At 41.0% G+C, this 15,013-nt stretch overlaps 3 protein-coding genes across 8 annotated transcripts in view; 1 reads left to right on the forward strand and 2 right to left on the reverse strand.

Moving 5' to 3' along the window:
* LOC112249031 (low choriolytic enzyme-like) overlaps window positions 1–4,465 on the forward strand; it is a 26,807-nt gene extending 22,342 nt beyond the window's left edge. Inside the window, exons 8-10 of the mRNA XM_024418627.2 lie at window positions 3,657–3,738; window positions 3,923–4,047; window positions 4,305–4,465. Of these exons, the coding sequence (XP_024274395.1) occupies window positions 3,657–3,738; window positions 3,923–4,047; window positions 4,305–4,306 (209 nt within the window). The 3' untranslated portion in view covers window positions 4,307–4,465. The remainder of the gene's footprint in view (window positions 1–3,656; window positions 3,739–3,922; window positions 4,048–4,304) is intronic.
* Window positions 4,456–6,343, reverse strand: fadd (Fas (tnfrsf6)-associated via death domain). Its single transcript, XM_024418628.2, has 2 exons — window positions 5,686–6,343; window positions 4,456–5,249 (listed from the first exon to the last, which is right to left on the reverse strand). Exons 1-2 carry the CDS (start codon window positions 5,981–5,983, stop codon window positions 4,960–4,962), a joined length of 588 nt encoding a protein of 195 aa, XP_024274396.1. The 5' UTR covers window positions 5,984–6,343; the 3' UTR covers window positions 4,456–4,959.
* A 2,224-nt stretch (window positions 6,344–8,567) lies between these two features.
* ano1a (anoctamin 1, calcium activated chloride channel a) overlaps window positions 8,568–15,013 on the reverse strand; it is a 46,535-nt gene continuing 40,089 nt past the window's right edge. For 4 of the 6 annotated variants that reach the window (XM_024418634.2, XM_024418632.2, XM_024418633.2 and 1 more), the window contains 4 exons: window positions 14,959–15,011; window positions 14,607–14,791; window positions 10,586–10,691; window positions 8,569–10,423 (listed from right to left, as the gene is read on the reverse strand). In XM_024418634.2, coding sequence (XP_024274402.1) covers window positions 10,211–10,423; window positions 10,586–10,691; window positions 14,607–14,791; window positions 14,959–15,011 — 557 coding nt within the window. In that variant the 3' untranslated portion in view covers window positions 8,569–10,210. Of the gene's footprint in view, window positions 10,424–10,585; window positions 10,692–14,606; window positions 14,792–14,958; window positions 15,012–15,013 lie in introns of those variants that run through there. The other 2 variants (XM_024418629.2, XR_006083254.1) reach the window with 2 other exon arrangements.

Here is a 15,013-nt window from a genome sequence, read left to right on the forward strand (position 1 = left end):
ACGCTGCTGCTACTCTGTTTATCATATATGCACAGTCAGTTTAACTATACATTCATGTACATATGTACATCCTACCTCAATTGGCCCGACTAACCAGTGCTCCCGCACATTGGCTAACCGGGCTATCTGCATTGTGTCCCGCCACCCGCCACCCAGCACCCGCCAACCCCTCTTTACACTACTGCTACTCTCTGTTCATCATATATGCATAGTCACTTTAACCATATCTACATGTACATACTACCTCAATCAGCCTGACTAACCGGTCTCTGTATGTACTTTTATAGCCTCGCTACTGTTTTTCTGTCTTTTTACTGTCGCTACTGTCTTTTTACTGTTGTTTTTATTTCTTTACTTACCTATTGTTCACCTAATACCTTTTTTGCACTATTGGTTAGGGCCTGTAAGTAAGCATTTCACTGTAAAGTCTACATCTGTTGTATTCGGCACAGGTGACGAATAAACTGTGATTTGATTTGAAGTTACCAGCCTCAGAAATTGCAGCCCAAATAAATGCTTAACAGAGTTCAAGTAACAGACACATCTCAACATCAACTGTTCAGAGGAGATTGCTTGAATCAAATCAAATCAAATTTTATTTGTCACATACACATGGTTAGCAGATGTTAATGCGAGTGTAGCGAAATGCTTGTGCTTCTAGTTCCGACAATGCAGTAATAACGAACAAGTAATCTAACTAACAATTCCAAAAAACTACTGTCTTATACACAGTGTAAGGGGATAAAGAATATGTACATAAGGATATATGAATGAGTGATGGTACAGAGCAGCATAGGCAAGATACAGTAGATGATATCGAGTACAGTATACACATATGAGATGAGTATGTAAACCAAGTGGCATAGTTAAAGTGGCTAGTGATACATGTATTACATAAGGATGCAGTCGATGATATAGAGTACAGTATATACGTATGCATATGAGATGAATAATGTAGGGTAAGTAACATTATATAAGGTAGCATTGTTTAAAGTGGCTAGTGATATATTTCATCAGACCTTCATGGTCGAATTGCTGCAAAGAAACCACTACTAAAGGACACCAATAAGAAGAAGAGACTTGCTTGGGCCATCACACACGAGTAATGGACATTAGACCGGGGGAAATCTGTCCTTTGGTCTGATGAGTCCAAATTTGAGAATTTTGTTTCCAACCGCTGTGTCTTTGTGAGACGCAGAGTAGGTGAACGGATAATCTCTGCATGTGTGGTTCTCACCGTCAAACATGGAGGAGGTGGTGTGATGGTGTGGGGTGTGCTTTGCTGGTGACACTGTCAGTGATTTATTTAGAATTTGAGGGACACTTAACCAGCATGGCTACCACAGCATTCTGCAGCGATACGCCATCCCATCCGGTTTGCGCATAGTGGGACTATCATTTGTTTTTCAACAGGACAATGACCCAACACACCTCCAGGCTGTGTAAGGGCTATTTGACCAAGAATGAGAGTGATGGAGTGCTGCATTAGCTGACCTGGCCTCCAAAATCACCCAACTCAACCCAATTGAGATGGTTTGGGATGAGTTGGACCGCAGAGTGAAGGAAAATCAGCCAACAAGTGCTCAGCATATGTGGGAACTCCTTCAAGACTGTTGGAAAAGCATTTATCATGAAGCTGGTTGAGATTAATGCAAAGAGCGTGCAAAGCTGTCATCAAGGCAAAGGGTGTCTACTTTGAAGAATCTAAAATATAACATGTATTTTGATTTGTTTAACACTTTTTTGGGTCACTACATGTTTCCATATGTTTTATTTCATAGTGTTGATGTCTTCACTATTATTCTACAATGTATAAAATAGTAAAAATAAAGAAAACCCCTTGAATGAGTAGTGTCCAATCATTTTACTGGTAGTGTACATGTAGGTAGGGGTAAAGTGACTATGCATGCAGAATAGATAATGAAGAGTGAGTAGCATCAGTGTAAAAAAAAATGGGGGGTCAATGCAAATAGTCCAGGTAGCCATTTGATTGGCATTCAGCAGTCTTATTGCTTGGGGGTAGAAGCTGTTCGGAAGCCTTTTGGTAGCAAAGAGAACAGTCTATGACTAGGGTGGCTGGAGCTCCCAAAAACACTTAATTGCTGATGAAACATACTCCAAAAAGAAACGAGGGATTATTAGACTACTTATCTTCATCAACAACTTTGATCCTTTTTTGCCACTTCCCTCTTTATCTGCTGACAAGATAACCACTCTGACCTACAGTGGGATGGGCCAGAGTCCAAATTTCCATTCGGACATGCTGATTGGCTAAAAGGAATGGCCTTTTCTACAAATGAGGGGATTCAATTAAGCTAGCCCGGGTTGCACCAGGCTATGGCCAGTCACGTTACTGGATGAAGCCGGTCGGGGAGGCCAGAGAGGAAGAGAAGAGTCTTCTCCTGCATGTGGCGACTTCTTGTATGGAGGTCAATGAGTGTCGAATTTGGTTAACAAAAAATTTAATTTCTTATTTGCTATGCGTGGCTTATTTGATCAAGTAGAAGTTGTGTAATGTTTAGGTTGTTATTAGTGTAATGATATATGTAGGACACATGACATCCTGGCAACTTTGAGAAAAAACACTTTATATCAGAGTTGTCTCTGTTGTCACACTTGTATCTGCCTTCTCATTGGCTAGAATGGCAGCCTGGTCTCATAGACTAGGCGTAACATAGTAAATGCAAATCAGGGACACTCAAGTTAGTATGATATGTTGTGTTTGGTATGGTTACATAAGATAGAAGGTACTTAATGCAAATACAAAAAGAGGGTGTTTGGTCGGGTGGGTGTGTTTGAATCTCCTCACGGACAACTTTAGCATTTTAGCAAATTTTCAACTACTTACTTATATTTAGCTAATTTGCAACTTCTTAGCATGTTAGCTACCCCGTCCCCGTCCCCTAACCCTTTTAGTTAACCCTTTTCCTAACCTTCACCTTTTAATCTAACTCCTGAATTTAGCCTTAACCCTAACCTCAAATTCCTAGCGTAGCTAGAGTTAAGAGTGGCCAATGGAGTAGCCTATCTGGTCAATATAATGGATAATCGGTGGGGAGGCGTGACCTGCTGAAATCTAACCATAATCTGAGCCTCTTGATTTATTGTCAACAAGGCAGCATGATGCATCGTTCAGAAACATAGGCCTAGGTCTCTTTTCCATAAAATATATGTTTGACTTGTCAAACTAGTTTTCATTGGGAAGGCAGATCTTGGCCTCTATTCAATCTGTGTAGCTGAAGCATAATAGATTGATTGATAGAAATGTCAAGGTAATTTCCGATTGAGCCGACATATGTGAATCCAGTCTCCGCTAACACAGGAATATTGCCTTTACATTTAAATTATGCTGTAATGCTGAACTTCCGCAATATGGACTGAATAGTGCCCAAAACGTTTTTACTAAAAGCAATCACATTTGCATGTTAAAACACAGAATCCTACATTACTCCACGTGCTTAACATGCTTGACTTTTGATTTGAGCCCAAAACACCACTGGCCAGAGTAGAGGCAGCCCGTTTCCAAAATGAATGCAATCACTTTAGACCTGGGCACCAGGACCATCTTAATCAAATCCCCTTACTGACCTTGCTCATGAAGTAGATTGAAACACAGCCTATCAACTCTGTGAACATTTTGTCTTGTGTTTTTCCAGAGTATAAGTACGCATTCGATAAGATTGCCACCCTGAACCAGGGAACTTCCTATGACTACAACTCTGTCATGCAGTACCACAGGTCAGCTATGATGTCTTTATAATCATTACAAATATGTCTGGAGTGGACACCTATTGTATTGCAAGTGCTAATACACCATCCATCCCTGTGAGCTTTCATTCAGCCCAAGCTATATTGTACCTTCAGCAGTGACATTGTTGAGTAGGCCTAAATTGTGTTGCATTGTGATTTGGTGTGGTTACAGGTACGCCTTCTCCAAGAACAACCGCCCCACCATGGAGCCCATCCCCGACAGCAACGTGTCTTTCGGCGAGGCCACTCAGATGAGCAAGAACGACATCGACAGGCTGAACAGGCTGTATGGCTGCTGTGAGTACTGTCACACTGAACAACTTACTGTACTTGGGTTTGGATGATTCAATCTAGGCCAAGGCTGCTAGAATGGATCATTCATCCTCGTTACAACCTCCTGGATGCCTTTTCCCCAGAGCTAATATAGCTTGAATATATCTAGAGCTTAATAACTGTGAGAATTGTGACATTGATGGTGGGAGGATATATTACAATCGACATAGCTTTATGTGTATGATTAAATAATAAACAAATTTATAATTTTCCCCCAACAGAAACAGTTGGATACCTGTGGTCTCACTTCCGATGGACTCAAGATCATTCCGCTGAAGGAGTAGAGTGACCTCTAGTGGTAGAACTGTTAGAATGTAATTTGCCTCAAAACATCAAGACTGCAACCTCTAATAAATCACAATAAACATCTGATCAACTGAAATCAAAAGCTTAATCTGTATTGATCCTTCCCTTCAATACAGTTCTCCAAATATGTGTCCATTCAACATGCTTTACTCAACATAAGTATTCTAATGCTTTAAACAAGTATTACATAAGTAGACAATTATTTTTTACCAGCTTGAGGGAAAGACTTCTTTCAACAAAATTGTACTAATCTCAACAGTGGATACATCAATATCAAATTTGAATGCACATTATCTATACAATTTCATAATATCCATAGTTCAATCAAGTTTCTCCCAAATTCCCTTACAGTACGTAGCAGGAATGTATGTACCCAGAGTGCACTGGGCTACTATGTATAAAACTATACTGGTCCATGAGAATACTGGTATACCAATATTGCAAACAAATTGTGGTGATTTACTGAATCTTATAAAAGTACCAACATCACTGGGAAAGCAATGAATAAATAATCCATTGAGTAAATAACAAAATAAGAGGCCTGAGAAGAGATTAATGTTTGTCACACTTTCACTGTCTACCATTGGCTTTACGTTTTTCAAGTTCTGTCTGTATCAGATCAGCAGTGTAGTTCTGATCACAGGAGCGAAGGGCCTTAATCAAAGTGTCTGTTTTGGCCTCAGATTTCTGCATTTTCCGCCATTCCTTCAAAAGCTCCACCACTTGCTCCTCCAGGTCATTAGGGTGCTTCTGTGCGATATGATCCAGTTTGGCCTCTGGCAGGCCAAGTTTACGGCCATATGCTCGCCACCTCCTTCCAAGGTTGTCAGTGATCACTTTGGTTGCAATGTCAAGCTTTGCTGGGAAGAGAGAAGATGCCATGGAATGTAAATAAGTCTCCTACAAAAGTCATATTTCCAACACACTGCACTATATACAGTAGGCTATACATTATCTGAGGCATACAGTTGCATTTTATATTTGCCCTCAGAGGAAATATTCTATTTACACTGGCAAACATTTACTGTATGGGAGATCATGTCAGAAAGATAGTGACAATGTAGCCTAATATCTTTCATAGCAATTGTGACAGGGTTCCCCAAATAACATGAAGTCATGTTCTCTGAAATATTCTTACATTCAACAAGATATAGGGCACTTCCCTCTGTAGAATGACTAAGCAACACCTCCCTTTTAACTATTGAAACAGGCGTAACAGCCCAAGAAAAAAATGGCCTATGCTTTGTCAACATTTTGCCATCAATATTCGGGAGTGGGGATAACCACTTAATTTACCTTGCTCCTCATCGTTAGGAAGATCATTCGGTGATCCAGCATATTGACTTTCACAGTTGGTAATGTTGTCTGCAAGATCTAGGCGACCAATGTCTTTCAAAAGCGAAACTAGAAATACCGTGTTGTCAGGTCCAAGTTTATTTCTTTCCATTAAACCCGTGAAAAGTTGTAAACCACTGGTCATCTTCTCGAGGCGACTTTTCCCTATTTCTTTAATGCAAAGGAACTTCATTTTCTCCAATTGATCACCAACAAGTTCACCTGAAATCTTCAGCAACAAGCTGTTAAATGCGCTCATCTTGGCTGTAGTGGAACCAAGTAACTTCCTCACACACGACAGACCGTCTTCTTTGGAATTGGGTTGGCGGATCGCATTCAACTTTCAAGGCGTATACATCGCCACCTACTGTACTGGATTGGGAGGCCAGGCACGGCCAAACTACATTACATTTTCTTCATTAGTCCCGTTCCTCTAAGAAAGTGAAATAGACTCCTAGACACCACTTCCCTTCTCTCGTCTCCCCACACTACACCACCCGAACATGCCTCTCTAACCCTGTCACACAACCTCTCTGTCTACCTCATTCCTGTAAACACTCATCACACATACCCGTTTAATGTCTCCCTATCATCCACAAGGTGGCATTCAAACCTGTGTGCCCAAACCGTAATCTACTCCACACAACTTCATCTCTCCTACATCCCATACTCCCCACCTCTTCCTTTACCGACCAATGCATACCATAAAATTGCCTCCCTCTACTACTAGCATCGCACTCCCTTTGACAAAGATCGAGCCCTTTTTCCCGGATCAAGGATTTGATTTCTCTGCGGGACCTGAATATCTACCCCCTCTCCTCACAGCACTCTTAGCCACCACATCGGCCTTCTCATTACCCTCCACCCCCACATGGCTGGGAACACAACAAAAGATGACCATCACTCCTATCCTCTCCAATCCCATTGACAGCACCATCTCCACAAACAAGTCTCCCAAATTCAACTTGCACTTCTTCACACTACTCAACACTGCAGCTGAATCAGAGTGGACCACCACTGTGTGGTTTCACCTCCTCCACCCATCTCAAACCTACAATCATGGCCATCATCTCTACCGTATACACTGACGCAATCAGTTAACCGCTTACATACTCCAACATTACAATCTGGGATACATACCCAAGCCCCCACCCTTCCACTCACTGGATCCTTTGAACTATCTGTATATATTCTTAAACACAAATAAAACTGATTCTCTCTATATCTCTCCTCACACCTTCTCACGTCCCCACCCCATTCTCTTCTGGCCTGTCACGTCCCCATAGGCCCTCTGCTTACCCCTTCCTCGCTACACACACGACAGCCCTTGCCAATGTTTCGCTTTTGATTAACACTAGTGGCGCTTTTGTTCCATGTTCAGGGTGAAATCATTGTATTGCTAACGTGAGGCATCAATTATATAAAGAACACATGACACGCATACATACATATTACTGTACACTTCTCATAACTTGTATTCTTTTATTGGAATTCAAACATCCAAAAATGTTAACTTTAGCCTGACAGACCTCTCGTGTAAATATAAGCCCTGCTGTCAAAATTTAAATAAATCACAACTGAAATAAATGTAGTACTATCCTAATCAAATATAGTTGTAATGTTGCTGTACAATTCAGATAAATATTTAATACACCAAGATGTTCTCCACTGCTCCAGTTAAATCTATATCAAGAGGAATATCAAGGACTGAAATACCTAAGGATCAGTTGGGAATAAGATGCCACTCGAATCTAAAACAAGGTATTGCGGCTGCCATTCAGCGTCGGCCTATAAGTCGTACAATGAACAAACCATATTAAGTCGATTAGTAGTTGAAAAAAAACAAGAACATGTCCTTGCATCAGAAATTACAATATGAGGTAATGCAATATTCTGCAGTGTCCTAACAAATACATTTTAGACTATGTTAATGGTTAGAGTTCTTTCTATAAGCAAAATGAAAGACATCTTATATAAATCAGTATCAAACACCTGGGTATGGATCCAGGCGTAATGTAATATTCCAAACATATTATATTGCAAGAGGTCGATGTTGATACATTTCAATACCGCAGACACACAAAACAGAAGTTTAAGACAGTTAAATATTGTACAGATCATTGAAAATAAAATATCATAATTGTGAATAATGTAATTCATTCCAACAGTCTGGGGGGGCATGTTCCATGTCATTCCATTGAAGTGAAGTAAACCATTTAAAAAAAAAAAAAAATTTAAAACACCTGTTTGATCAGAAGTCTTATGGCACAAAAAAGGGTTTAAATCAAAGGTCAGTCACATTCCTAAACACAGATTTACAGATCATACTGTATAAAAAAAAAAACAGTGGTCACAAACAAGCAAAACAGGGAACAGGGACATGGTACCACAAAGGATAGAATTAAAAAATATCTATTTGTTTGTTTTTGTGCTTCATTTGATCATGCGGTTTTAAAAAGGCTTTTAATGATGTTTAACTTGTGTTAAGATTTTTTATTTATTTTTTTAAGTTGATCCTGTTTTACAAATCATATACATTGAGTGTACAAAACATTAGGAACACCTGCTCTTTCCACAGACTGACCAGGTGAAACCGGTTGAAAGCTATGATCCCTTATTGATGTCACCTGTTAAATCCACTTAAATCAGTGTAGATGAATGGGAGTAGACAGGTTAAAGAACCATTTTTAATCCTTGAAACATGGATTGTTTATGTGTGCCATTCAGAAGGTGAACGAGCAAAACAATAGATTTAAAGTGCCTTTGAACGGGGTATGGTAGTAAGTGCCAGGCGCACTGGTTTGAGTGTCAAGAACTGCAACGCTGCTGTTTTTGTTTTTTTACACAACAGTTTCCTGTGTGAATTAAGAATGGTCCACCACCCAAAGGACATCCAGCCTTTTTGACACAACTGTGGGAAGCATTGGAGTCAACATGGGCCAGCAACCCTGTGGAATGCTTTCAACACTTTGTAGAATCCATACCCTGATTAATTGAGGCTGTTCTAAGGGATAAAGAGGGTGCGACTCAATATTAGGACAGTGTTCCTAATGTTTTGTAGACTCTATATTAATAGGATTCAATATTGACTGTGTATTGGATATGCATTAAAAAGTATAGTTTACTTACAAACAATATACAAAATGAGCTGACAAAATACATTCTTCCTCTCCTTGAAATAGTTGTCTGTGCATGGGATCCATTCAAATTTTTGTTAATCAGAAAATAAAAACTCCAAAATAATTTGTGCTTATGAAACAAAAATGTAGGCCACTGCCCCCTTCTAAATGTTTTACAGAGCATTGCTAGAATTTTATTCACAACATGGCTATTGTACATTTTCTGTAACCAGGTTTCCATCCAACCCTTTTAATTATGCTAGTAAAGTACATGTCAGTGTAAATAATGTGACAGGTCTGATGGAAACTGTAAATGTTTAGTAAACTTTGCAAATATCGACAAGGTGGGTTATTTTTGTGTAGGTAAAATTAATTATGCGAGATATCGGTGGAATAACCATCATATCGAAGTTAATTTGGGAGTGACGCGATGACGTGTTGTCCTGCCACTACGAATCGTCGGAAAAGCAAGCAGTTTCTAGCCATTATGATAAACTTCACATGGTGGTGAAAGTGATAGGTGATGAGTTTGATGCTGCTTTCCAATAAATATCGAGGATCTTATTCTGGTGATATGATCGTCGATGCTTGGCTGCTATTTGACAAATTAAAATAATCTCGCTCTTTTGTCCATGTCATCATCAGGTAGGCTATATGCGCACTCTAGCCAACAGCGCGCAGATACATTGGCTAGAGCGCACTTGCCAATACCAGAGTGGGCACACTCGCTATATAACGTAACATTTTTTGTGAGAAAACTATCAGTAAATTTTAAAATGTGATGGAAACCTTTAACTTGTAGGCTATTTTTATATTAGGTAAGTGGGAATTTAACTGCAAACGGTATTTTTATGTGTACTACGTCATCATGGACATACTTTTATCTGCAACATGTCATCTCTGGTGGGAAAATTTGCATGAAAATCTGTCCAATTGGATGGAAACATAGTTATGAATTAGCATAATAACAAACAGGACATAAAAAACATGACATAAGGGCAAATTGGCATGGTAAACAGGCAGAATGGCAAGCTCCTTTACCTGATCTCAGCGTCTTAAAAAGGCAAAAGTTACAAAATAAAAACATTAGCTAGCAAAATTGCATATTCAAAAAAGATCTACATGTTTTCCTGCATTGTACTATAAAAAACACTGAGCCTTCTGCCTGATACCTGGTTCACCAAAAAGATGGGCTATGACTTGCTACAAGTCAGAAGGGGTGCAGATGCAGAAGCCTGCCAATAAATGCCTCTCTCGTTTCTTGAGTAGGCCGCTGTGTGTGTGTGAAGTGTGCAAGTCCAGACAGAGGGGCTGAAGGTTTTTGAACAGACTAGATGAACGGACAGATGGAGCCGCCCCCTAGGGCACTAGCATTTAGAAGGTGTATGCGAGGCAGGGCGAGAGCGGGGCTGAAAAGGACTTTGGTTGGTGTGGTTGTCTCGGAGGAGCTTCTTGCCCTCTTCCTCCTTCATGAAGAGCTCCACCATGAGGATCTTCTCCTTGTGGATCTGCAGACTGATGTCCTTGGGGATGTCTGGGATCAGCCAGTCAACAAAGTCGCTCATCAGCATCACCACATTCTAGAAGGGAAAACAGACGGTACGGAGCGAGGCATTTCTTTCACAATTCCTTCAATACAATTCCAAAAACAGTCAATCAAAAGGATATGATAAAACACTTTCAGCATAAAAAGATTGAACCCTCAAATGACTCTTGGGTTTGTTTTTGTGTAGGCATCTGACCTGAAAAACAATGACAAAGGCCAGCCGGCATGCCAGTATAGCCCAGAACTCCTTGGAGAGGTCATAGGGTGTGTTGGACCATAGTGTCTCTCTGTAGTCTTTGTATCTGGAGAGAGGGTAGAATTGGCAAAATGATTTACTATAAAATGACAACGCATCCAACGAGTATGATAGACTTCACGCACATTCTCATGAATGCAATACCTATTTGAAAACAAGGCACAGTAAACATGTCGGCCCCGCACAAATGATGCCCAATGATGACGTGCTCAATGGGTGACACGTCTGGTGAGTATGCAGTCCATGGAAGAACTGGGACATTTTCAGCTTCCAGGAATTGTGTACAGATCCTTACGACATTGGGCTGTATATTATCATGCTGAAACATGAGGTTGATGTCTGAATGGCACAACAAAGGGCCTCAGGATCTCATCATGGTATCTCTGTGCATTCAAAATCCCATCGATAAAAATGCAATTGTGTTCGTTGTCCGTAGCTTATGCCTGTCCATACAATAACCCCACTGCCACCATGGGGCACTCTGTTCACAACGTTGACATCAGCAAACCGCTCGCCAACACAACACCATACACACTTGTCTGCCATCTGGTACTGTTGAAACTGTGATTCATAATTTGCCCACTGAAGTCGGTTACGACGCCGAACTGCAGTCAAGTCAAAACCCTGGCGAGGACTCCAAGTATGCAAATGAACTTCCCTGAGACGGTTTCTGACAGTTTGTGCAGAAATTCTTCAGTGGTGTGAACCCACAGTTTCGTCAGCTGTCCAGGTAGCTGGTCTCAGATAATCCTGCAGGTGAAGAAGCTGGATGTGGAGGTTCTGGGCTAGCGCGGTTACACATGGTGTGCGGTTGTGAGGCCAGTTGGACGTACTGTCAAATTATCTAAAACAACAGAGAAATGAACATTGAAATATCAGGCAACAGCTCTGGTGGACATTCCTGCAGTCAGCATTCCAATTGCACGCTCCTTCAAAACTTGAGACATCTGCGGCATTGTGTTGTGACAAAACTGCAAATTTTAGAGTGGCCTTTTATTGACCCCAGCACAAGGTGCACTTCTGTAATGACCATGGTGTTTAATCAGCTTCTTCATATGCCAGACCTGTCAGTTGGATGGATTATCTTGGCAAAGGAGAAATGCTCACTAACAGGGATATAAACACATTTTTGCAACATTTGAGCGAAATAAGCTTTTTGTGCTTATGGAACATTTCTGGGATCTTTTATTTCAGCTCATGAAAAATGGGACCAACAGTTTACATGTTGCATTTAGATTTTTGTTCGGTGTATATAAATCATTGGGCAGCGTTTCCTTCGCTCCTGCTTGCAGAGCACTGCTGGGGGAAGTAGCTCGATAGTGTAGCCAATATCACCACGCCAGTGTGACAGCTAAAACACATTCATTGGAGTGATTTTCACCCACAATGTACAACTATGGCATTAACATCTATATTTTGGGAGAGAAAAAAAACTATTACTCTGCTAAAAACAGAATGATTCTGAACACTCTCCCAAGTCCCTACTAAGGCAGACAAGTTTTAAATTCTCACTGAATCTTCTAGCCACAAGAATAAACTAGCTAGTTGGAGAAAGCTCATTAGGATGACTGATGGAACTGACTGAACCCAATCCATTTGTCCCCACTCAACTCTCCCTGCATGACATAAGTCATCAATATTGGGAAGCAGGCATGTCCATATATCCTCTCCCAATTCAACCTAGACTACACTGAAAGTAACAAAACATGTGCCCGTTATAGTGCCATTGTGGTCGATATGAATGTGATTGCATATGTTGAGTCTTGAGAATGGTTGCAAAGGGACGATATATTACTGGAAACTTGTGAAGTTTACAACTAAACAACCAGAATTTTGGTTTCTTTCAAGGATTTTATGTAATCTATCACAAGACAGATTATTACAGGTGTCTGTAATTATCTTTGTCCCACTGTGTGGCCTTATCACATGTAAAATATATGAAATAATATAGAATGACAAAGCTGTAAAACATCCTAAACCATCAACTTTGTGAATACCATTGGTATGTAGGTGGACACCGTATGTGGGCACCGCTTCAAATTAGTGCATTCGGCTATTTCAGCCACACCCATTGCTAACAGGTGTATAAAATCGAGCACATAGCCATCCAATCTCCATAGACAAACATTGGCAGTAGAATGGCCTTACTGAAGAGCTCAGTGACATTCAACGTGGCACCGTCATAAGATGCCACCTTTCCAACAAGTCAGTCCGTCAAATGTATGCCCTGCTAGAGCTGCCCCGGTCAATTGTAAGTGGTGTTATTTTGAAGTGGAAACGTCTAGGAGCAACAACGGCTCAGCCGCCAAGTGGTAGGCCACTCAAGCTCACAGAACGGGACCGCCGAAGTTCGTAATGCGTAAAAGTTGCTTGTCCTCAGTAGAAACACTCACTACTGAGTTCCAAACTGCCTCTGTAAGCAATGTCAGCAGAATAACTGTTCGTCAGAGCTTCATTAAATGGGTTTCCATTTCCGACAAGCGTAAGATCACCATGTGTAATGCCAAGCATCAGCTGGATTGGTGTAAAGCTCACTGTCATTGAACTCTGGAGCAGTGGAAACGCGTTCTCTGGAGTGATGAATCACGCTTCACCATCTGGCAGTCTGACAAACAAATCTGGGTTTGGCAGATGCCAGGAGAACGCTACCTGTCAGAATGCATAGTGGCAACTGTATAATGGACTCGGGCTGTTTTCCATGGGTCGGGATAGTTCCCTCAGTTCTAGTGAAGGGAAATCTTAACGCTACAGCATACAATGACATTCTTGACTATTCTGTGCTTCCAACTTTGTGGCAACAGTTTGGGGAATCCCCTTTCCTGCATGACAATGCCCCCGTTCACAAGCGAGGTCCATACAGAAATGGTTTGTTGAGATCGGCATGGAAGAAATTGACTGGCCTGCACAGAGCCCTGACCTCAATGCCATCGAACACCTTTGGGATGAATTGCAACGCCAACTGCGAGCCAGGCCTAATCGCCCAACACCAGTGCCCGACCTCACTAATGCTCTTGTGGCTGAATGGAAGCAAGTGCCTCCAGCAATTTTCCAACATCTAGGCTGTTATAGCAGCAAAGGGGGGACCAACTCCATATTAATGCCCATGATCTTGGAATTAAATGTTTGACATTTTGGTCTTGTAGTGTATTTGTTGTCAATGTTTTGTCGTCAAACTGGTGGAAGTTGTGAAAAAAGTCAATAGTTGGAAGAGTTGCAGAGTTTATTGAAAATAATGCCATTGTTGATTAGATGCTTTTTTCATTAATTGGGCTATTTTTCTCTTGAACCATATGATCTATCTAATATAAACTCATGGACACAGATAACAAATGAAAGTTATTTAAGTATAAATGACAAGTTACCATAGATTCTGTGACTCAATTATGTAATCACACAAATACATTTGTGAGAGACCTGTGTTTTCAGATGGGAAACTGCAATCTAATTCTATTTGGTATCTATTGTGTAGGGTCAAGTCGAAGACTCCGGTTACTATGGTAAATTACCATTAGCTTTGGTCAATAGCGGCCATGTTGTTTTAATTACTAGTCTGGAACTGAGACCTTTCGTGCAGATGGATAATTCGGTACCAGAGTAGTGTTTTTGGTGTTTTTCACAACATTCAAATGGCGGAAAATCCATCATGGTGGATCTTATGGGTCGCTGAGGCAAACTTGTTCCTTGTGAGGAGAGGGATCTATGTAGCGAATTTCATGACATTATGTCAAACAGAGTGAGGAGCGTGACCTTTCAAAGTTGTCCTTTTCTATCGCTTCTTACAGCACAACCATCATCTGGCCAATCAGTGTAATTTTGTAAATGCCAGACCTCTATGGCAAGACATAATTCTCCCAAGTCAAAAATTGGGCCAGTGGTGACGTACACACATACACACGGAGACAGATTCATAGTCCACTTCCCGATTTCATCGTGGGGGGCAATAATATTTTAACTGTCTTACCTGCATATCTGCACTTCATACCCCAGGTGCATAGGCTGCAGAGGGGCAGTGCCAGGCTGGAAGTCACTGACGTTGAAGTAGGACAGAGTGTGGTTGACAAAGCCGTGCATGGAGCCATCAGGGCTGTACATGTACTGGTAGACTAGTCGAGGGATGAAGTCTGACGTGAAGGAAATCACAAACGCCTGGAGAGAGCAGACAGAGGAGAGGGGAGTGGTGTGATGACCAAAATTATTTTCAAATGTCCACTAATGCAAATGAAAAAATGTCAGCATTGTGTAATCTTGATGACAGATCTGGAAATAATGAACACTTTAAGATGTTTTTTATTCATGTGAAGGTATGCACTTACATTTACAATGACTGCTACTTTGCTGAGCCCTCTCAGAAGATTATACCAGATGCCT

Source organism: Oncorhynchus tshawytscha, linkage group LG04 (assembly GCF_018296145.1).
Source record: "Oncorhynchus tshawytscha isolate Ot180627B linkage group LG04, Otsh_v2.0, whole genome shotgun sequence".
Lineage (NCBI taxonomy): Eukaryota > Metazoa > Chordata > Actinopteri > Salmoniformes > Salmonidae > Oncorhynchus > Oncorhynchus tshawytscha.